The 22,547-nt window shown below is 40.3% G+C and overlaps 2 protein-coding genes across 3 annotated transcripts; both read right to left on the reverse strand.

Moving 5' to 3' along the window:
• Positions 1–1,036: 1,036 nt before the first annotated feature.
• LOC141788253 (uncharacterized) lies at positions 1,037–7,503 on the reverse strand. The gene is made up of 8 exons (XM_074667140.1): positions 7,427–7,503; positions 7,181–7,354; positions 6,784–6,948; positions 3,522–3,674; positions 2,766–2,888; positions 2,251–2,463; positions 2,064–2,180; positions 1,037–1,254 (listed from the first exon to the last, which is right to left on the reverse strand). Exons 1-8 carry the CDS (start codon positions 7,485–7,487, stop codon positions 1,070–1,072), a joined length of 1,191 nt encoding a protein of 396 aa, XP_074523241.1. The 5' UTR covers positions 7,488–7,503; the 3' UTR covers positions 1,037–1,069.
• A 698-nt stretch (positions 7,504–8,201) lies between these two features.
• On the reverse strand, positions 8,202–22,545 carry ppef1 (protein phosphatase, EF-hand calcium binding domain 1). Of its 2 annotated transcripts, XM_074666354.1 has the most exons (19): positions 22,367–22,543; positions 21,757–21,879; positions 20,437–20,469; positions 20,085–20,212; positions 19,930–19,990; positions 17,598–17,761; positions 17,414–17,525; positions 16,992–17,038; positions 16,717–16,883; positions 16,555–16,591; positions 16,304–16,453; positions 12,676–12,827; positions 12,335–12,575; positions 12,070–12,255; positions 11,851–11,993; positions 11,603–11,709; positions 11,355–11,518; positions 10,353–10,437; positions 8,202–10,164 (listed from the first exon to the last, which is right to left on the reverse strand). In XM_074666354.1, the coding sequence occupies exons 2-19, from the start codon at positions 21,809–21,811 to the stop codon at positions 9,959–9,961; spliced, it is 2,238 nt and encodes a 745-aa protein (XP_074522455.1). In that variant the 5' UTR covers positions 21,812–21,879; positions 22,367–22,543; the 3' UTR covers positions 8,202–9,958. The 2 variants fall into 2 exon arrangements, with proteins under 2 accessions (XP_074522455.1, XP_074522454.1); XM_074666353.1 differs by having other exon boundaries at positions 17,414–17,761; positions 22,367–22,545.
• Between the last annotated feature and the right edge of the window lie 2 nt (positions 22,546–22,547).

The following is a 22,547-nucleotide window of genomic DNA, read 5'->3' on the forward strand; positions in this document are numbered from 1 at the left end:
TATTTATATGGGTTTTTTGCCCTAGAAGTGACTTATTTGTACATATGAACTGACAGAACTGTTCCCTCTGATAGCTTCCAGGTTCTCCTTCATGTAACCTTTAAACTTAAACTTACTTGTTGTTGCCTTGTATGAACCATCGCCTCAATGGGAACACAATCCCTGGTTAACCTTGAATGCCAGCATGCTTAGCTGTTAGTGTTTTGTACATTTAATGAAAACCAACTCATCTGTCTGTGTTTGAACTGAGAATTGTTTTTAAGCTACATATATATACATACGTGTATGCCGACTCACTGTGGGTATGTATGTTGAGTGGAGACTAGTTAATTTATGTTTTTGTTTTTTTTGTTTAGTTTTTGTAGGGCCACTGATTTATTTATATTTGAAGGTAAGGCGAGAAAAAAAAACAGATTTCTACCTTTAATCTAAGAATTTTTTGAGGTCGAAATTTTGTTCTGTTTTGTTTTTCTGTTGTTGTTTTTTTGTGTGCTTTTAGTTTTTTTTTGTTATTTTGTCCTCTGAATTCTGAGAATAAAAGTTTTCAGTGGCCCTCATCCTCTCCTGTATAGTATTTGCATGGAGAAAATTTATGTAAATAATGTAGTGAAAGTTCTTTTAGATGTAAGTTAAGTACCACGGAGGGTTGGAGTATGTTGACGAGCGTCTCTGTAAGTCTGTAAAGAATCGAAAGAACTTTTGACAATGTTTTGGTGGTAAATGAAAAGAAAAGTGTTTTGATTAAATTTTCGCAGAGCTTTGATTTAAAAGCACGGCATCGTTGAATGTTTGTATATTATACTCCTAACTGTAACTCTACAATATCTGTTTTAACTTGAAACTAAATAATTATTGGCATATATTGTAAATATATATTATTATTATACATAATGCAGTAACGATCAGATTAAAGGTATATTAAAATGTTTCAGAAACACAGCTGACCCTCATTTCCATCAGAGAATATGCTTTTTATACATCTTGCTCATACAATAATAAAGTATTTTATGTGAACCTGTCATTTTTCCACAGTCACTGTCTGTTAACAATCTGAGCTTCACTTGTTGACTCATGAGCTCGACTTTAAGGTGGTTTTTGTGTAAGCTGGCGGGGTTGATGTCACCCTTGGCAGACATTTCTTCCAGCTGTTGGAGGAGAGGCGATGGGTGACTGGACAGACACATTTATATCCACCTTTCTGGTTCACACACAGGTGGGAACAGCCTCCATTCTTCTGACTGCACTCATTAATGTCTGGAAGACAGGAACATTGGGTAATTTTCACTTACAGTTACTCAATTTCATTTATTAGTTCAATGGACGATTCTGGCACAGCCCTGTATACAGAGAGAACATTCTGAAACCCTGAATTAAAAATACTGGTGGCAAACCATGAATTAAATGATGAACCAAAAAAAAAAAACTCTCTGCAGGTCAGTCTCTGTTAGGAAATCTCACAGTGATGACTATAAAGATGTCTGTGCTATTTAATCATTTTTAATGTAAGTTAAGTGAAGCAGCTGCTAACCTCATCTTCTTACAGATGCACTTGTGTGCAAGTGCATCTGCTTGGATCTCAAGGTACGAGTGAAGTATAATTCCTCATTTATTGCCAACATAAACACCAAAGAGTTTTATTATTTGTAATTCCATTTTATGCAATCTATAAAAAATAAGCAAATGTTTACGTCTTATTTTTAGCCAGAACATGTTATTAGCCTCTTTATGAGACAGATTCCCCTGACGAGTCCCAAGTGACCCAGGTTTCTTTAAATAAAATGATATCTTAATTCAAGACCCAGTAAATTTTCCTTAACCCTTATCCAGTTTTGGTATTTACTTTAAGTGGTACTGAATATGTGGCATATTGAGTCTGATCAGATGTTTTTTTTTTTCTAGAAATACAACAGACACTTGCTTGAGTTCAGTTTTTACAGTGTGAAAGTTTTAAAGGTGCTGTTAGTGCTGTTTCTTTACTTTTCATTTGTTTGACATTGACAAACAAAGTCCTCCACATGCCAAACACATAACTCTAATAGTTGTTTGTGTTCGACCTCACTGACCTTTGCAGTGTCGCCCATCTCCCTGGAGTGTGTATCCTCTGGGACAGGTACATTTGTAAGAACCTGGCAGATTGACACACTGCAACCCACACCTGTCCTCTTGGCACTCATTTATATCTGTGTGAAGAAAAATAGAAATGTAAGACTTTTCATGAAAAAGGAGAATGATTTGGCTATCTCCTCTTACCTACACACTCCTCTCTCAGGTTTTGTACTGTTGTATTGTCAGGTGTTATTGTCAGGTGTTTCCTGTACCCAGGTGGACATTCACGAATGCAGCTATGTCTGTTTATGGCTAAGATGTGTCCATGTGTGCAGGAGCAGTAGTATGATCCTGGTGTGTTGTGGCATTGCTCCATACAAGGCCCGAGCCCCTGGTTATCAGCACACTCATCTGTATCTGTAAAACAAAATGAGGTGTCATGTAAATGCTGGGCTGACATCACCACCCTCGCGGCTAGCATAGCTTAAAGGAGTGTCAAACAGCTCACAGCAATGTGTCCTTTAACCCTGCTGTGTCTGTCTGCAGTCTGAAGGTCATATCCTGCAGAACACTGATGTCAACACAGCCAAAAACAGCCTGTTACAGCTGCAGGCGCTCATCCGCCCATCCAGGAGGATGAAGAGCAAAGCAGAGAAGCACTTTGCTGATAGATGTTAATGACATAAACAGACACACAAATGTATTTACACAACACACACCTGTGCAGGAGATCTGGTCTTGCGCTTGTTGATAGCCGTCGTCACAGCTGCATTTGAAGGAGCCAAATGTGTTGTCACATCTCTGCTGACACTGGTGCTGCTCCTCCACACACTCATCTACATCTACACACACGCACACCAGACCAAAACAATGTCGTCAGTCTGACAAAAACACACCATCCAGCCAGCAAAGAGATGAAAGGGAAGAGCAGCAGATGAAAAGTGGTCGTCACCCCTGTGGCTCTGATCTGAAATCAAACTGATCTGTCTCCATGTTTGCTCTCAGTTTGAGCCTGTAATGAACAAACCAGAACAGTGTTTTGTTTCTTCTCTGACCTCTTCAGAGACAGGAAACAAGGATGCACAGGGACGACTCAACAAGCTCAGCTTTTCCCCAGCTGAACAACTCAAAAAAAGGGTTCAGTATTTTTTGGGGGGTATGGATGCGATTTCTGGCATCTCTACGGAAGGAAAGACAAAATATGAACCCAAAGGAGTGACTTTTTCAAAAATGAGGTACCAAAGAAGGTTAACACCAGCGTGCTCGTTGTAGTGCTGCAGCCAATTTCACAGCTCACTTATTTTTATTTGTGAGCTGTGAAACACCTAACACTCAAAACATGGAGCAGATTCTCCGTCGTGCTGTGACATGCCTCATTGCTGCAAGCTGTGGTGTTATTAGGAAGACAGCAGAGTCCACAGAGGATTTAGGAGGAATGTTACAGTCACATGGAAAGATCCGGAGGGGGAGCTCACCACGACATGTTTGCCCGTCATCCAGCAGAGTGAATCCAGGTCTGCAGTGGCACTCAGTTCTGCCCAGGGTCTGGTTGAAGCTCTGGTTGTACTGCAGGGAGTGAGAGCAGAGCTGGGAACAGCCTCCGTTACTGAGTGAACATGGCATCGACTCTGGAGACAAACAGGGGTCCGTTTAAGAGAAAATACAGGGGTTAATTTAAACAGGGTCACAGTAGAAAAGAAAAAGAAAATAGATTGGGGATGATGAGTTTTGATCTAGTAAAACAGCAAAGGTTTTAAAACCTCAAGGTGAGCTTACTTGAATGGTTCAAAACAATCTTTGGCAGAAAAGATAATATTTATACCAGAAGAAGTGGTGTTTTTTCTAACTTTTTTAAAGGTACTCTTTTTTACTTTAATTGGACAGGACTGCTGCAGAGAGACAGGAAATGCGGGGAGTAGACAGAGGAAGCAGCATTTACAACGACTGATAAATTGTTGCATGGCTAAGGAGAGAGGATTTTTATTTTATTATTAACTGATGTTCTTTGACACCAAACATTTTGAAGTTTCAAGTTAAGATTTAAGAAGTCCTTTTTTTTTCTCTTCCCTTCTAGTCTTAGTGCTTCTGCAAAAACATATCTTTTAGTGCATGACTCAAGATAGTGTCCACAAAGCTTTAACATCATGGGGTGTAAATGAAGAAAGAGAGACTGATATTGCAGCTCATCAAAACAACACCAGACTAGATTTTAACTGACATACCTAGACAAACAGGTGTGATCCCGCTCCACCTGCCCTGTTGGCAGTAGCTGTAAACATCTCCATGAGCCAGAGTGTAACCAGGGTAGCAGGCATACTGGATGTAGTGTCTGTACTCTCTGACACCTGGATTCTTCACATTACGAAAGTAGAAGGTCCCATGAATGGGGACGGGTGGGTACGGGCATATTGGTCGTCTGACTGGGCTCAAAGCCAGCAGAGATGAGGCATTTGGTGTAAGCTTGTGGTTTTCAGTCCAGTGAGATCCATGCTTGGTGGCTGTGGAGGAGTTTTGAGGGTTTTTCGGGGGGCTTGGAGTTGCAGATATTTGTGTTGTAAAGGAGGATAGCTGGGGTGGTGGTGGAGAAGATGGTAATGAAGTTGATGAAGAACTGGTGGTGAATGTTGAAGCTTCTGTTGGCTCCTCTTTATCTGTAGATCCAGTCTGAGACAAAACATGATAACGGAGGCCAGTTACAGCCTCCTGATCTTTATCTGCAGCTTGAAAAGAGCTTGATGCCACCTCAGCATCCAAAGAAACATCATGACCTTCAAACTTGAGCATCTGCAGAGGAGGAGCAGATTCTGTGAGGTGAAGCTGCGAGGTTGGTGTAAATGTCCCAGTTGGAAGGATAGTTGGTGTTTGGAGTATTGAAAAGGATGGAGCTGAAGATACTGATTGCTCAATTCCTGACACTAGTAATAGCTCAGATGACACAGTAATAGATGTATATGTGCTAGAGGCAAACATTTGAGTTGCTCTGTCCAAGTTTTCTGCTTCCCCCTGTGAAACTTCTGCCTCTGATACTTCTTTATCTGGCACTTGAACTTCATTTGTCTCCTGAAGTTGAGTTTCGTGATAACTTGTTTGGAAACCATCTTTCACTTTAAAGTTTGGTGCATGGCTTTGTTGTTCTAAGTGGATTTTCATATTGGTTACTTTCTCTTTCTCATTCTTTGACATTTGGGATGGAGTGTGAGACAAGAAGCCAGGCTTGAAGTTAGCTTCTCTGGATGAAGGATCATCTAAAGTGTTGTAGAGGGGTTGCTGCTGCGTGTCTGAAACTGCAGCAGTATGACGGTTCTGGTGTAGGATGTTGGGTTGATGTGAATGCACACCTGAAAATGAGCTCATCATGTCAGCCTCTAAAAAATAAAAGATACAAAAAAAAATTATTAATGTGGCTTTAACTTATTAATAGTCAGTGCAAGCCATAAGGGATGCCCATCAAGTCAGCACCCCTGAATAAAACAAGGTTGCTAACATACATGTCACTGAGCTAACTTTAAGACACCACAGTGTTTTCTGCCTGCAGAACAATGACCCTGCAGGCTGACAGCAACAATTTCATGCAGCTCACAGAAGACAAGACTCAATGGACTGAAGAGAAGAGGGAAGAAAAAACATTTTACTCTTCGGTTTTGTTACCCAAGCAACTTTAATTCATGTCGATTCTCATTCCTCCAGGTCATGGTTACTCTGAAGACTTGAAAATAAGGCAACTAGACTACACAGTCCAATAGCCTTATTTTTAAGGACTGTACGATGGACTGTACGATAAATAGATGAAGGGGCTGTGAGGTCATATATTTGTGTTTGATATGGAGTTTTGAGGCCTATCTTCGACAGGAGACATATTGGGAAGCTTGACTGACCCCAGCTTGAGGCGGACCTTTGGCCTCTTTGCTGACAGCTACAGAGAACCTGCCTGTCAGTCAAGACAGCTGGGCCCTTAAATGGACAGCTCCTATGTTAAATAACTTTAAAAATAAAGAGTTAAAATAAATAAATAAATAATAATAATAATAATAAAAGTACAGTTTGTGACGACAAAAAAAAGAGCTAATCAGAACCAAACTTTTTTTTTTTTTTTTTTTTTACCAGGCTTTCAACATGATTATTTTATGCTGAATTTTTTTTTTACTTTTTTGTTTTCCATATGTGGTTTCTAGGGTTTCTGCAGCCAGCCTTAACCCCTTAAGACCCAGCGTCCACATACATTTCTGCCTCTCAGACCCATGATACTTCAGTTATTTCAACCTGTGACCTATTAGCCACATTTAGGAACACTGCCTGGATCATCTCTTGGTGAAATCACAACATTACACCCATTTTTGTGAAAAAAACCCAACATATTTAAGAACAATAACACTACTGACAAACAACTAATAGAGAAGTCATTGCACAAATAATCAAAATTCCTGTACAAAGACCAAGTTAAGTTATTATACTTATCAAGTCTTACTCATCACAAATAGCAAGGTGAATTAAAAATCACACACCAGACAAAAGCTTGGGTCTTAAGAGGTAAAGTGGAATCTGCTGTATTTGCCGCTTCTCATAGGTTTCATATTTTTTTCACACCAGAGGATTCTCCTTTCTTTTTTTCTACACCGGGCTTAATGGCTTTACAGTATAATGCCACATTTAAAGAGTGGATGCGAGGGTAGTCAAAAGAGCAAATAGGCATACTTTTTCATTGATAAGAAGTTTCAAAGTGTTTTTCTTTATCCCCACCTCTACATTCAGGCTTTGTGCTGTTCCAGGTGTGACCTTTGCAGTACAACATCGAAGGTCCATGAAGCCAAAATCCACTGTCACAGCTGAACACTGCCCAGGAGCCATCCGCATTCATGCTGCTTGTCCCATGAGGAAGCGGACCTGGGTCAAAACATCCAGACCCTGAGGATAGAGAGGAGTGTCATTGAAAGAGGGTACACATGAAATCTCCCTTTGTTGTTTCTCTTCATATTCCTACCTAGGATTTAATTTTCACTTCTGTATAAGAAATGCAAAAGTTTATAAATGGCAGTTAATGTCATTATAATTATACTATCATCTTATCTGATATACATAGTGAATAAAATGATGAAACCAAAAGGTTTAATACATGTCAGTGAATGAATTTTCTCACCCACACAGACTGGAGTGTCCCGGGACCAGTGCCCAGATACACAGCTGTTGGTTTTGTATCCATGGAGCTTGAATCCAGGACGACAGCGAAAGATCACCAGCAGTCCACCGTAACGGAAAAACGTCTGCCCATTTTCCAGGTGTCTGAAACCACTGCATCTCTCAGCTCCACACACTACAAACAATTTCACAGTCAGCTCTTGCCTCTCATAGACACAGATCAGAGAATTGACAAAAAAAAAAGTACCTGGAGCGTAAACACAGAGCAGAGTAAACAGTGCTGCCAGGAGCCCCATCGTATCCTCCATCTGAAGGTTGGCCCAGGATGAGATGCTGATCTGAACTTCAATTACTTTCAAAGGGTTTAAAGGAAAGGAAGGGGAGGGCTTAAGACCAGACTCTGAGAGTAAAAGTGGGAAGCGTACGAGAGGTTCAAGGTGGAGGGGAGGTGGGACGTCTGGGAACTCTAAAGGGGAAGCTGAAAGGGGGTGATGCATAACACAAAACACTCTGACAGAGAACAGGACAACACAAGAAGAAACATTTCTGCCTCATATTATTTTTAATTGTTGTTTTACCATCAAACATGATATAATTATCAGCAAAAAAAACTTTTTCACAGAACAATGACATCATTCAAGACTTGTTGCGCCTTTTGCAGCTGTAATAATCATTCATGTTTAAAGCCTGTGTATGTGTGTGTGTGTGTGCGCACGTGCAAAAGTTAAGGCCATCAGTAAAATCTGAACCCATCATTTACTTGTGCTGACAGGATGCCTGAGCCTGCTTAACTGCTCTCACACTTTGTTAATTACAGTGGGAAGGATGCCAGAGTGAAAATGGTATGGACACACACGCTGAAACAAACACACACACACACACACACACACACACACACACACACACACACACACACACACACACACACACACACACACACACACACACACACACACACACACACACACACAGAAAAAATAAAAATAAAACCCTGAATCAAAATAGTTACTTTTAAAAGACATGGTGTGCTTTTATTCATCAGTTCATGAGAAACTACAGTACTGATAAATGGATAATAATGATGCGCTTCACTGGTTGTTCTGAAATCTGCTGCCAGATATAACATCTGTACTACATCAGAATGTAACTAAAACATATTATTTTTTCCACAAGTGTCTGGATTGGACTTAAAAAAACAAAACAAAATACATACAAAAAAATGGTATCAACCAAGTCACATCATGATTCATTGTCCGGGGACCATGAATTTCAGTAGCAAAACGGGTTTCATTCTTTAGAGTTTAGGTGGAGGTGGATCGTTCTGTACATTCTACTCTAGCTTCCTGGTGGTTCTGCTTGGCTTTACAAAGCTTTACATAGAAGTTAGAGGTGGATCCTCTGGGTGTTGTGATTGCTGAGCCAAGTAATCCTTATTTTTGTATTTTATACAGGGGTAGTCAAGCCAAACTTTGGCCTTCTCGTGCTTATGAATGAAACATTACATGATGTTGACAAGTTAACCTCTGAGGAAAATGAATATCAGTACCTACGTTTTTGCCAATTCTCGTTGCTCGCGTGAAGATAGTTTAAAATAGTTCACTTTTCAGGCAGTTGCTCATTTTAGATGAAACATCCTCTGAAGACCCTGTCTTTTGTTTCTAAATCTGTGTCCAAACCCAGATCAAAAAAGTCCCCTGTAATGTCTATGTTTGCATGCTGGTGCTAAAAGGTGTTGCATCCAACTGTTCTTGTGATGATTGCTGGACCACATTTTCTCAATTTTGTGGTTCATAGGGAGGTAGATCACTGTAAAGCAAACTTCAGCCTTCTGTTGTAACTGGATGAAAAAATGTTTATGACTGACCCTCTAAGAACAATTAATAGCTTTGCCAAAGTTATTGTCAATTCTCATTGCTTGCGCGGTGATATATCACTGTACTTTGCTCTAAAGCAAGTTGGTGGTAATGCGGATTAAAACAGAGGATAAGAATATATATATCAGCTGAGGACTATGACTTTCATTCTAAAATCTTGGCTGAACCTTTTCCAATTTCTTCTTGTCAAGATGATTTTCATACATTTTTTTAAAATAAAATTATTTTACGAAATTTTACTATGGCTTGCTGATGCCAAAAGGTGGGACATCAGACTGGTCTTGGTTATTACCAAAATACTTGGATATTTGGACACCAAAATTTTGCTTTCTGTCAGTGACAGATGAAAATTAGTACAGACAGTTATTCAGAGATTTATGTCATGCCATTTGTACTGTGACTGGAGTGGCTGGAAATACTAAAATCCCTGGTGCAGCTCAAATCCTGCAGCTTTTTAGTAGTCCTATTAAAAAATGGGTTCACCTGTCAATATTAAAGACACAATTTCATCAAATCACTTCTTTCTTGCTACCTCCTCTGCTGCTCATGTAGATGTAACAGCGCCTATTATTTCACTTGCATGATATAGGATTTATTTAATTTCTATGTTTGTTTTAATGGCACCCTTCGTCGGGCAGAATACTTGCACGTCATGGGTGACGGTAATATTTTACTAGTCTATGAGAGATATGCCGTGTGTGGTGCCTGGACTTACTCTGTTCATGTTCAGATAATGAACGGCTGCAGATAAAGACAGAAAACCTTCCACTTGTCTTTTTGAAACAAATCGCAGAGTCGAGGGGTTATTGAACCATCCAGCTGCTGTGAGGAGGAACTGATCGTGTTTACACAGACTGTGTCCATGATTTTTTTGGATTCTTTCTTTTAAAAATTAATTTCTCTGTTCACCTCCCATTGACCTGCTGATCCTTGTTGTCCAGTTTGTGAACCACTCTAAAGGCCTCCAGAAACTCGGTAAAGTCTATACTGCCGTCCTTGTTGAAGTCAATGCTTCGGGCCAAGTCATCTATGGCTCTGTCATCTATGTCCACACCCAGGTGTGCAGTGAAGAGACGCCAGGTGTGACGAAACTCCTCAATGGAGATCAGACCTGGTAGCAGCAAGACACACACACACACACACACACACACACACACACACACACACACACACACACACACACACACACACACACACACACACACACACACACACACACACACACACACACACACAGGATGATTTTTAGAAGAAGTAATACATAGACATTGTAATCATGAAGAAATTTTACTTTTTTACCTGAGTGGTCTTTGTCTATGATGTTGAATATTATCTCAATATCAGTCCTGTATCTGAACAGAGTTTCAGCCAAGTTTGGAGTCACCTTGTAGCGATAGGAAGGAGGAGAAGGTGAAAAAAGCATTCAGTCTCTTAACAACCACTGGTTGTTAAATAGCCGCAGTGAATAAACGCTGTAATTTCAAAAATTCTACTTCTTGAGATCTAAGTGGCATCTCAACCCTGTAACTGAGTCTGTTATTTAGAAATGATACAAAAACAGAGCAGAGTAGAAAAATGAAAATCCACTTTGGCTGACACCACACAGGCACAAATAAAAACCAAAGACTAGAAGTGGGAGCTTCTCTGCATCCAAAACAGCTTAGACTCATGACTGTCTGATCCTCCATATTAAATAGACATTTTAACTTATACCTGAAATTAAAGCTACTGTAAAGAGTTTTTGGCCCTAACAGACCGACTTGTTGGTATTTATTCATTCTCTGACACTTTCCATAGTAAAGATGTCAAAAGAGCATTTCTTTGTTAGAAAACAGGGCTTATAAATATCCAAGAAAAATACAGCAATGAAAGAAGAAGACCACAGGAAGTTCCTCACAGGAGCTTTAAGTGCATACATGATCTAATTATTATAAATGATGTATTTAGAGGTCCTTTCCCACTGTTTTTGGCAGATTTCTGGTTTAACCAAAAGTCAGGCTTAAACAATGTCCTGTATTATATTTCTGTAAGTAGAAAAAAATAACAGTTCTCATCTGCATGTCAACTCATGATGCTTCATCCCAGTGTTTCCAGACACTTTTTTTTTAGCTGTTTTATAAAGTCAATAAGGCAAAAATAGTCCAAAAATATAGGAAAAAAACAAAGATTAAAAACACAGACATTGACTTTGGAAGTGATTTAAAATCTAAAAGTGCTATCAAATATAAAATGATCTTAAAATAGACTTCAGAACAGAGCTTTCGCCAATAAACTTCTTGCTTCTCAGCTTTGCCATCTCACCTGTGGCAGAGGAATTCCTGGTCCCATGTCCTCGAAGCAGGATTGGTAGTCCACGCTGCCACCTGGTGTCAGACGAGCTAAATGCGGACGCAATGTCCTCCAGGGAAGGTCCAGTCTCAGAACAGCCTCCAACACCAGTGCCCATTCACTGACCGACACGCTACCTGAGATGAGATGCTAACATGTAACATATATTCTTGTCTTAACAACCATGAAGTCTTCAGTCAGATTTGTGGGGTGAAGTTTACCTTTGTTGTTCTGATCGTACTGCTGGAAGCCACACATCAGCTCGGAGCGATGGCTGAAGAGTTTCTCCTTCAGAGCTCTGAGAGCAGAGCCTTCAGCAGCTCTCACTCTAAACACACACATGTACAGAAATGTATTTTGATGATTGATTTACTGTCAGCTGAATAATAACTTTTTAACATCATTTTTTATGTAAAGTTTCAAATGCCCAGGAACTAAAAGGAGCTCATAGCAGCATGAACTGTCATACCTCTGTGTCAGGGTGAGTTTGCGTGTTGTACGGCTGACTTGGTACTGATAAAAACGTGGAATCAGCTCTCTGCCCACTTTGATGTAGGCCCCTCGGTTGCTTCCCTCCTCATAATAGTTTGAAGCTGAAAATATTGTGATCACCTACAGAATACATCAACATTTACAGCGTTTTTCCAGATGTTTGGATGACATGATTTATCGACTGTCTTCTTTCTACCTGTCCTCCATGGCAGAGCTCGTATCCTTCCTGTTTGCACTCATGGGATCTGATGAGCAGCTGCAGTCCGTGCTGGAGCAGAAGTCTCTGAGTGACGTCAGGGCCAAAGTAGCAGCCTCCTCCTCTAAAAGTGTTGGGACTGCAGCCTTCTTGTGTTTTCGGGTCGCTCCACAGTATATCCACTATCTGAACGACAAAATAAATGTGTTAAACATGAAACAGAAAACATCATGATCAGGTAAAGATCTTTTTTTTGTCCTTTGACCTGTTTCCATTCACGCTCATGCTGTGAAGGAGACGGAAGGCCAACAGAGGACAGAGAGTCCAGAAAAGGCACTTGGAGGACACTGATGGTGTAAGGTGAGCCAGGAGTGGACGGGCACTGCCGAGGCGTGAGGCATGATGGAGTTCGAGGAGAGCAGAGTGAGGAGGACGACGAGGATGATGATGAGGAAGAAGAAGTAGAGATGGCACTGTCTGATCTGTTGAGCCCACACCGTCTCTTTCTGAAAAGTGAAACATACAAAAAGAAACATGCTCTCATTTCACGCTGACCTTGACTAAAAAATATGCAACAACGACGAGCATCTGCAGAATATGTCAGACCTGTGGTTTTGGGTTGTTTGGTTTTTGCTGTGGCTGCAGCCGCTGCTTGGACGAGAGCTGTCGGTAGATCTCATTCTTTTCATCTGTCTGCAGCACTGACCAATGTCCAGCTGCCCCACGCTGCGTCTGGGGAACCTTAGAGCAGATTTCACCTATGGGAGCAGGGATGAAAAGATGGAGGTGTAGGTATTTGTTCTCAAAATCAAAATTCAAATTTGTTTTGAGTGAATTTGTTAAAAAAATAAGGTATATTATAATGCACAGATTTTGAGGCTTTTGTATCATGTCAATAAAACTGACAAGACCCCAAGATGCAATGAGGAGGATCTGTTTTAATTTGACTGCCTCGCCACCTTCTGGACAGGAGTCTTACACACAACCAACCAACCAGGCGTGTGTTTGTTTTGGAACTAATTTTCTTTGTTCAAGACAACTTTTTAATGGATAACGCTCACTGTGGTCAGCTATTTATCAGTACATTGTAAGTTTGTACCCTATGTCAGTAGCCGGTCATATGAAGCGCCAATAGCAACCCAACCCTACCACATATCTGTAGGCTAACATGACAACAAGTAAACTGTCAGTTCGCACAGTAGTTTATTAGCTATCAATATGTAGCTCTGACAGCCTGATCCTGTAAGGTGAGTGGGTTATGTGTAACATTAATGTATCCTGGTCATGTCCTGCAGAGCTAACGTAACCTCACTCTTTTTATTTCAATATTTTATTGATAAACTCTTAAGTTTGAACAGACCACAGCAGAAAAACATGCTGCATGTGGGTTGGAATGGGCATTGTCACAAACAGCTCAACCCCTGTGTTATAGAGTGATACAGCCCAAGCTAAAGGCTAATCAGCCTTTAGCTTGGACTGTATCACTCTCTCGTTTAGCTTTCTTCTGCTCATCTGTCCCTTTTCTGTCTAACAGTTACAACAAAATTAATCACAAAAATTGTTTTCAGCAAAGAAAAATATCTCACAGATCTCTCTTTCCACTTCTAAACTTTGTCAGCCAGTGTGGTGGTGTCATAGAGGCTTTGATGTGCTGTAAATCAATCTAGTCATGCTCAACCTGACCGGCAAGCTACTAAGAACTATGAAGTAGCATTTCAGAAAAACCTTCCTTGGCGCTGATAATCTCATTTCAATGTGTGGATTACGAATGGGTATATGTCTAAAAGGGAGCCTTTTTCAAGATCATTTTCAAACTCCTCATAGCCCCTTTAACACATATGAAACATATCCTTAATATAACAGTTATCCTTGGTACTCTAATAGAAAAGAACCAAGGATGCATGTGACATGTTCCTATGTAAAATATTCATTCATTCATTCATTTTCCGAACCGCTTATCCTGTGTGGGGTCGCGGGTGGCTGGAGCCTATAACAGCTGTCATTGGGCAAAAGGCGGGCTAACACGTAGACGAACAAACTCAGACCTACGGACAATTTAGAGAGTTCAATTAACGTGATGAGCATGTTCTTGAACTGTGGGAAGAAGCTGGAGTACCCGGAGAGAACCCACGCATGCACAGAGAGAATATGCAAACTCCACACAGAAAGGCCCGCCGACCAAGCTGGGAATCAAACCAGTGACCTTCTTGCAGTGACACTGCAGCACCAACTGTTGCGCCACCGTACAGCTTATGTAGAACATAGTATAACTAAATATGTCTAAACAAAAGAATCTTTCTGTGTCTTTGACAAATAAAACTTATCAATGAAAGAATAAATCAACTAAAGAACATCACACGAGCCAATCTGATTGATTTTTCAAAACCAAAGCCCCCTTTACTATCAAACATTCTTACTGCTGAACTCAGAGAAGACTGAAGTCATTGTTCTTGGACCTAAACATCTCAGAGAAGCTTTCTTGAACAACATCGCCGCCTCTGACGACATCAGCTTGGCTTCCAGCACCACTGTCAGGAACCTGGGAGTTCTTTTGGATCAGGACCTGTCCTTTAACTCTCACATCCAACAGGTCTCAAGGACGGCATTTTTTCATCTTCGCAATATCAAGAGAATTAGACACATCTTGTCTCGGAGCGACGCTGAGAAACTGGTCCATGCTTTCGTTTCTTCTAGGCTGGACTACTGTAACTCTCTTTTATCCGGCTGTCCTAATAAGTCTATTAGGACTCTTCAGCTGGTTCAGAATGCTGCCGCTCGGGTACTGACTTGGACTGGGAGGAGAGAGCACATCTCTCCAGTGTTAGCGTCTCTACACTGGTTACCTATAAAATCTAGGATAGAGTTTAAAATTCTTCTTTTGACTTACAAAGCGCTTAATGGCATCGGGCCATCGTATCTTAAAGACTTAATTGTTCCGTATAATCCGTCTAGGTCTTTGCGTTCTCAACATGCTGGTCTGCTCGTTGTACCTAGGGTCTCTAAAAGTAGTATGGGAGGTCGAGCCTTTAGTTATCAGGCTCCTCTTCTTTGGAATAACTTACCGGTTGAGGTCCGGGGAGCAGACACGGTCTCAACCTTTAAGAGTAGACTTAAAACTTTCCTTTTTGATAAAGCTTACAGTTAGAGCTGGATCAGATCTGAACCAGCTCTTAGTTATGCTGCTATATGTTTAGACTGCTGGGGGGAACTGACACACAGGGCTCCTGTTTCCCTCTTTTTCTGTCAGTCTAACTTCTAGTCTTACTGTCCTGTTATAGTTACTGACCATACACCTCTCTGGGAGGGTCTGAGTTTGTCTTGTAGGTTCCTGGGGATCGGTGAAGAAGACGGCCTGCTGCTGTGCTCCTGTCCGACACCAGCTACTACAGCTTTGGATTTGGCCTGCTGGTTTCTCCTTAACTGTCGCCACAGTGCCAAACTTCAGACTCCATCTGTTTCTCTCTCTCTCCCTTTCTGTGTGTGTGTGTGTGTGTGTGTATGTGTATCTGTGTGTGTGTCTGTGTGCGTGTGTGTGTATCCCTACCCCCCCCCCCCCTCCTTTTTTCTCTCTCCCCCCCCTCTCTCTCCCACTCTCTCTCCTCTATCTGTCTCTCTCTAACCCCAACACAGTCGAGACAGATGTCTGTCTAACATGAGTCTGGTTCTGTCCGAGGTTTCTGCCCGTTAAAGGGAAGTTTTTCCTTGCCATTGTAACTTGCTAAATGCTGCAAAGTCCTGTACTCATGGTGGATTAAGATAAGATAAGACTCCTTATCTTGTCTTGATGTTGGGTTTCTGCTAATAAAATTTTATTAACATTTACGGGTCTAGACCTGTAAATGTTTTTGTAAAGTGTCTTGAAATAACATTTGTTATGATTTGGCGCTATATAAATAAAGATTGATTGATTGATTGATTGAAACATGACATAATTTATCACTGATTTCATATTAGGATGTTTAGAAGACCACCTGTTTCCTCACACCAATTACCCCTCATGGTGATAGGGGACCACCCAAGGGTGACAACCATGAAAATGAAATCATTCTGATGTGTATTTTCAGAAGTGATGGTGCTGCTGCTCTCCATATCTGCTGCATATTAGCTTAGACAAATATGCTGACATGTTAAAAATCAAAAACGCTACGCTGATTTGAAGGAGGTTTCAGTAACTGCAGCTATGAGAGTGTAAATGGAGGTTGGGGATGGAGGTCAGCTGTTCCTTTAATCTGACCTTGTGCCTCTCAATTGAGCTGAGGAGATCCAGATCAGTCTGGTCTGAGATTCCTCCGTGCACAATCAGGATCTTCCCATCGATGATTGTCGCTACAGGAAGGAGGCTAAAAACATCCTGAAAGAGCTGAAGGATCTCGTGGCCGTGAGTCTGCACACAATAAAGAAATATTAAAGATCAGCTGGGCCTGATTGATTTCTGAATCCTGAAGGTGAACTGCATGCACAGCATGTACTTAGAGTTTTCTTTACCTTGTACTTCTGCATGACCTCTTTTGTGAATCCATATCTGCAACGCAACATAATGTCAACAAATGGGAAAAGTTTTTCTGAACTGCTGCTCATGTGTGTTCTTTAGACTCAATAGATACAATAAAAATGGTTTCTCTCATCCTCACTCCTCTTTCTGCTCACCTGAGGTTCATGATGTGATCCTCATGGTTCCCTCGGTTTAGATGCATGTAGTCGGGATAAAGCAGAAGGTAGGCAAACAGGAGCATGACCACTTCGATAGACTTTTTGCCACGGTCGACAAAGTCCCCGTTAAATACATACGGCGTCTCTGCTGAAGGGAGGCCATTCTGACAGGAAGCACAACATCAAGACGTCAACACCAGCTAACAGCAAGGAACGATGATTGCAATGTTTCAGCACATGTCAAGTCTTAGGAAAGATTTTAAAAATGTTACCTTATAAAAGATGAGAAGTAAATCATCAAGCCTCCCATGCAGATCTCCTGTAACAAAATAAAAGCACAGACACTGAAAGGCTTTCTCACCAAACTGAACCTTTCTGAAGAGTAAAGTGGTTTGAAACAGGCAGTGAATCACTCTTGTTTAAGAAAAAAAAAACTGTTTGTTTCCTGTAACAAGTATCCTCCAGTTTAATGAGATGCAAATCTCCTGGACGAAGCAGTGTCAAGCACCCGATCTGTGTGAATAAACATGACCTCCTTTTGGACTGCTGCCATTAATAAGCAGTAAACAGTTTTTAAAACTCACTCACAGATGTTTGTGATCAGTTAACATGTGAGCAGGCTTTTCATTTATTCAGAGGGCTACTGTATGGCCAGATATGGTTTGTGACCGTGACTAAGGTTTTGGTAACTCACCACATATCGTGATCTCAGTGTAGGATGTTGACAAGTGAATGATATTTGGCATCTGCCTGAGGAGCTTTTTAGTCTCATACAGCAGCTGCAGAACATATCTGGCATGAAGAATCTGTGTGGAAAGAAAGCTGTGAGCCACTTTAAGCTCGTACACCAAAGTCAGATGAAGCTCTAATATTTGTACCTGCTGCTCCTTAAAACCATTGAGGAGAGCGTTTGTGTCAGACACAGAGAGAGGAAACGACAGTCGTGGTCCGGTGTATGACTCTGGAACAGGGATCGTGTTGAAGCAGGTCTCTCTGTCCAACCAGGGGTCGACAACCGGGTCCAGAAGCTGAGAGATCAGGTCTGGAGAAAATAGTGTGATGAGCGGTTTATCATGTTTAAGTTACAACGTGACCTTATTTGACCTAAAAAACCACAGAACTTGAAAAAGTTAACCCACTAACAGATTTTCGGCTAAGATAAAGGCGTTATATTTTAATAATTTTGAAGTTTTACAGTATTTATTGCTTATATCCAACCCGGGTCCACCTTTCTACAGTATAAACTGCTCTGAAATGGGCAAGTCTCTATTACAAGGAAATCACTTACGGTCGTTATCTAGGGATTTTATCAAGAATCATAAAAATGTTGAAAAAAAATCTGGTTTTATTTCTGACATAGGACTTCTTTTGGCAGAGGTGGTAAAAGGTAAAAGTGTGCTTTTACTTTTATTTAAAAGTTGTGTTTTTGCTTTAAGGCTTAAGAGCAGCATCTGTAGAAAAATGTTCCTCTTAATAGCTTTTTATGTTAGTTTGTATTTTTTTCACATTTTTAAAACAAAAATAAATTTAAAATGTTGAGTACCAGTACTTACTTTTGCCAAAGCTTTAACTTTGAAAACAAATGTATGTCGGAGTAATCGGGGGGTGAGACTGTGGGCTGCTCAGAACAGCTTGTAAAGAAAATAGCACGTGAATGAACATGAGATTTGCTAAAAATGTAACATCACTGGTTGTTGAATCTCGTTAAAAGGCCAAAAGAGTCATTTCTGAAATGAGAAATAATTTTGATATATAGAAGGACGCTTCTAGAATACTAGGTTCTGGGATGCTGGAGGGGTTTCCTAAAACTGTCTTAAAGAGACAGTAACTGAAATGAAGCATTTTAGACAAGGGGGAACAATAAAGGTTTTAAAAACATCAGCATGAGATAAGTTTGGTTTTTTTTAGAGCTATAAATCATGTCAAGTTGCTATAAGAGCTATCGAAGAGACAATATTAAACCTGAAACCTGAGCATAGTACCCCCTCTTTAAAGCTTTTTGCTGCATTAGGAAGGTAAATATGTTAACTGAACTAAAACATAGCTCACACACTTATTTTAATCCACAATTTGATGTCAAAAACAGTTTGAGACAACACCACAACCTCTTTATGTGTGACCTCACCGTTACTGAAAGACCACTCTACTATGCTAATGAGACACTGATGCTCTCTAATATATGCAAAAACACAAACAAGGCAGGGGCCTACATTTACCCACAGTTCCTCTTATGTTAGTCTATTTCCTGACAACCATATATTTAAAATGTCCTCTATTCTCTATCTCTCACACACACAAACACTCACAGTTGATGCTTAGTATAATCTGATGAGCAGTAACAACAGAGCACGGCGTCTTTGCATCACTGATGTGAACTCAATGTTAAACTGATGAAGAGTTCAATAAGGGGCTGACCTAAGGATTACCTCATTAATGGAGCATTATGCTTTTTAGCTGGACAAGTGCTTAGGCTTACACAGCTGTGATGGAATAACACACACACACACACACACACACACACACACACACACACACACACACACACACACACACACACACACACACACACACACACACACACACACACACACACACACACTGACACACTGGCCTCATCATTTATCTAGTTGCTAAGCAACAGAGTATACGCATTAGCTCTTTGTAATGTAGACCAAAATAAATGAGCGTGACAACAAAACTAGTGCTAATTTGATGGAGGTGAAAAGCACACACGTGTGGATGCATGTTGTATATAATCATTTCAATTGGAGTTGGTTGAAGCATGTTTACAACAACAACAACAACAAGTAATTACCACCAGCTGATGACTAATCAAACAATTTTAATGACTGTAAATTGGAAAGTCATCTCATACTTTCCTCTTACTCTAAGAAAATGGGACACCAGCATCAAGTATGCTTTTAAATGCTGTTTCCAAGCTGTAGGAATAAATTAAAATGCAAAAAGTGCAATAATTAACCTCACAATTTGAAGTTTCAGAGACAAAAAAACATTTCGGTTTCAAAGATGTGAATAATTTACATGCATAGTGCAAGAAAACTGCATTTTGTTAAAAATATAGCTCTAAACCATATCAGCTCTATCTCTAAAGTATCCAGGTAAAAAGAATGTAGCCGGACATTAAAAAGACACACAGTGTTTCTATCGGATCAGAGTATTTTGTTGATTTAAAGAAGTTTTGGTTCTGACCTGGACTGCTTCCATTCAGCTGAGTGACATTATCGAGCATGAAGCTGAAGAAGCTGGAGAGCTAGGGAGGGGAAATGTTTTACATCAAGTTAGAAAAATCTTTCAGTTTCATGTTGCTGCTGTGATGTTTTCAACATGCTGGTGCAGAGAGTCACCTGTAGCTGGTCCTGTTCTCCTGCGTATTCAATGGACTGAAAGATGCTCCAGGTGTAGCGACGCCTCATCTCCAGGTGGGCCATGTAGCGCCGGTACCATCGCTGGATCAAAACAGCTGCTTTCATGGCTGCAACAGAATAGTGATAGATACTATGTAGATGCAGCACATGCAGTTAAATGCTCCTTCTCTAGAATAACACACAGGCAACAATCGTAACTTCATAAAGGACTGACTGATGAAAAAAGTAATTTTGCAGCATCTTTTATGAGCAAGAACTGTTAATTTGTAATCTTGCCACTGTTTTAAATTCAAACACAGACACACATAGCTGTATGCAAACAGGGTCTTACTCAGGGCTGGGTGGGGGGTTTTAACCATGTCATCTGTGAATAAAAAATTGAAGAAAAAAACAGATGAGCATAAGAAACTGGTTCATGAATGAAATCAATCACACGTATAAAATAACAAGACACAGGGGAGGTCATGAGCGACAGTAGGAATGGAAAATCCAAGCAAATTAAAAATGCTTTCAGGAGACACAGCTCTAATTAAAGAAAGGAGACAAGACAGACTGAAGGAAATACACCATCTGCTAAACGTCTGTGAGTGTCAACAACATCAGTTTCATACAATCAGGTGGTAAAATTTGATGCTGAAACATGGAAAATACACAGAAGTTAGGCTGATGTCAAGATGTTTGCTGCTAATCATTATTTATGTTAACACAAAATAAATCTTAAACAATCAACGCTAAATAAATACATGACATGAAACATTATAAAGATACATTTAGGAAGCAGAGGCAGTAATCATCAGCTGGCAAAAAGGATCTAATGTTAACTCCTGTGATGAACTTTTGCTTTGTGTTGATGCTGGTGCCCTCTCTGGACAACCTGCTTACTTATATATCCATGCTGATTTCATCCTGAATATATTTAAATAAGGGTTTCTCTCTTTAACAGTTAAATGTATCACTCAATGGGAATCTTTGATGAAGAAAGTGTAAACAAAGATTGATACCATTTTGTCTGTCACCTTCTCCCCTAGTAGCAATTGCAGACATGAAAAATAACTATAGAAAAAGTCAAGCTTTGTGCTTATGTTCTTGTCAGAAACATAGATTATTGTTAATTTCAGTCACGTTGTAAACCAACACAATCTAGTTGCAGTCATTCTTTATTTCCAATATCACAATTTTCTAATCTACCAGTTGTTATCCTAACCAATTGTGATGTATACAGAAGGACATAGATGGCTTAATTGTCTTTTTGGAAAATTACTGTTATTAATGTGATAAATGTAATTAAAAATACTGTAAATGTGAATAAAAGTCTGAATATTTCACTAGGATCTGTATGGGCATGTGACATAAAATCTTGAATATGAAGATGCAAATTACAAGGTACATTATGTTCTGATGTTTTTAATTCTTACTTATTCATATTTTATGCTTGAGCTTTAATTGGTCTCAAACACTCATCCTCTATTTGTGCTCAACCTGTCTTGACATGTCAGCTCTTATTTCATGAACACCAGTTTTCAAAGCTCTCCTCTGGGGTACCAGGTAAGTTTTTCTTGCTGACAGCACAGGAAAATGTGTGTCAGCCTTCAGCAGTCCAAAGAACCAAACTATCAGCTACCTCCCCCTTGAACCAGCCACACAGCTCTACCTTTCTCCACTCTCCTCTCCTGTGTTTCTGTTGCAACAGAGGTGCCACATCCCATGATGGTCAGTCAGGAGGTCAGTCAGGAGCTCACTTCTGGCTGATGGCATGAGACCACTGCAACATGACCTAAGACAGAAACACTGTCACTGATCTGCTGCATCAAACATGGTTAATTCAGACAGATACCTAAAAGGTCCATGGAATAGCTCATTCTTTATCACATCACAGAAAGCAGTATGAAAACGGGCCACCTGTTGCACGTAGACTGGAAATTTACATTTTCAGTCCCAACATAGCTTTTCCTTCAGCATTTCTAAGCTTTTATCTTAACTGTATGGGCAAACGAAGCCCATTCAGAAATAAAACAAAGCTCATACATGGCTGCTAATCAAGGTCCAGTGCTCTCAAGGAAGCCTGTGTTTTCATTCATTTGTTAAAACACACAAATACACACACACACATGCAAAGAAAACTAACAAACCAAAGACAGGCAAGGACCTCTTCTTGAATGCGTATAGATGTCATTATTTTTACGCATGGTTAAAAATCCGTGCCCTGGTGACGCGCTCAGTAACAGTAAGTAACCACGGTGTGCGTTTTTGATGTCTCCTACCTGCTGCCTGGATCTGCGCGATCCGGAAATCATGAATGGGACACAATCTGTGACGGAAAAAAATGAAACGAAGCTACATTTCCTTTAAAGTAATGTTGGATTAAGAAAGTCTAAACGTTAATTGCTTTGGCGCGTTTGCAGAGAAACTGAGGACGCTGAGGTTGTTGTCGCTGCTGGAGGA

This window comes from Halichoeres trimaculatus, unplaced genomic scaffold (assembly GCF_033239565.1).
Source record: "Halichoeres trimaculatus isolate MK-OKI-2021-1 unplaced genomic scaffold, fHalTri1.1 fHalTri1_scaffold_3, whole genome shotgun sequence".
NCBI lineage: Eukaryota > Metazoa > Chordata > Actinopteri > Labriformes > Labridae > Halichoeres > Halichoeres trimaculatus.

Bases quoted from the DNA above. Each gene is read 5' to 3' on its own strand.
- LOC141788253 (XM_074667140.1), bottom strand. From the start codon at position 7,487: ATGGAGGATACGATGGGGCTCCTGGCAGCACTGTTTACTCTGCTCTGT. The intron at 3,675-6,783 runs GTGGGGATAAAG...GTTTGTCTCCAG, and splicing joins CACAAAGCCTGAATGTAGAG to AGTCGATGCCATGTTCACTC. The intron at 2,889-3,521 runs GTGAGCTCCCCC...GCGTGTGTGTAG, and splicing joins TGACGGGCAAACATGTCGTG to ATGTAGATGAGTGTGTGGAG.
- ppef1 (XM_074666353.1), bottom strand. From the start codon at position 21,811: ATGGGATGTGGCACCTCTGTTGCAACAGAAACACAGGAGAGGAGAGTG. The intron at 19,991-20,084 runs GTGACTCTCTGC...TCCCCTCCCTAG, and splicing joins GAGAACAGGACCAGCTACAG to CTCTCCAGCTTCTTCAGCTT. The intron at 10,438-11,354 runs GTGAGATGGCAA...TATCGCTACAAG, and splicing joins CAGGAATTCCTCTGCCACAG to GTGACTCCAAACTTGGCTGA.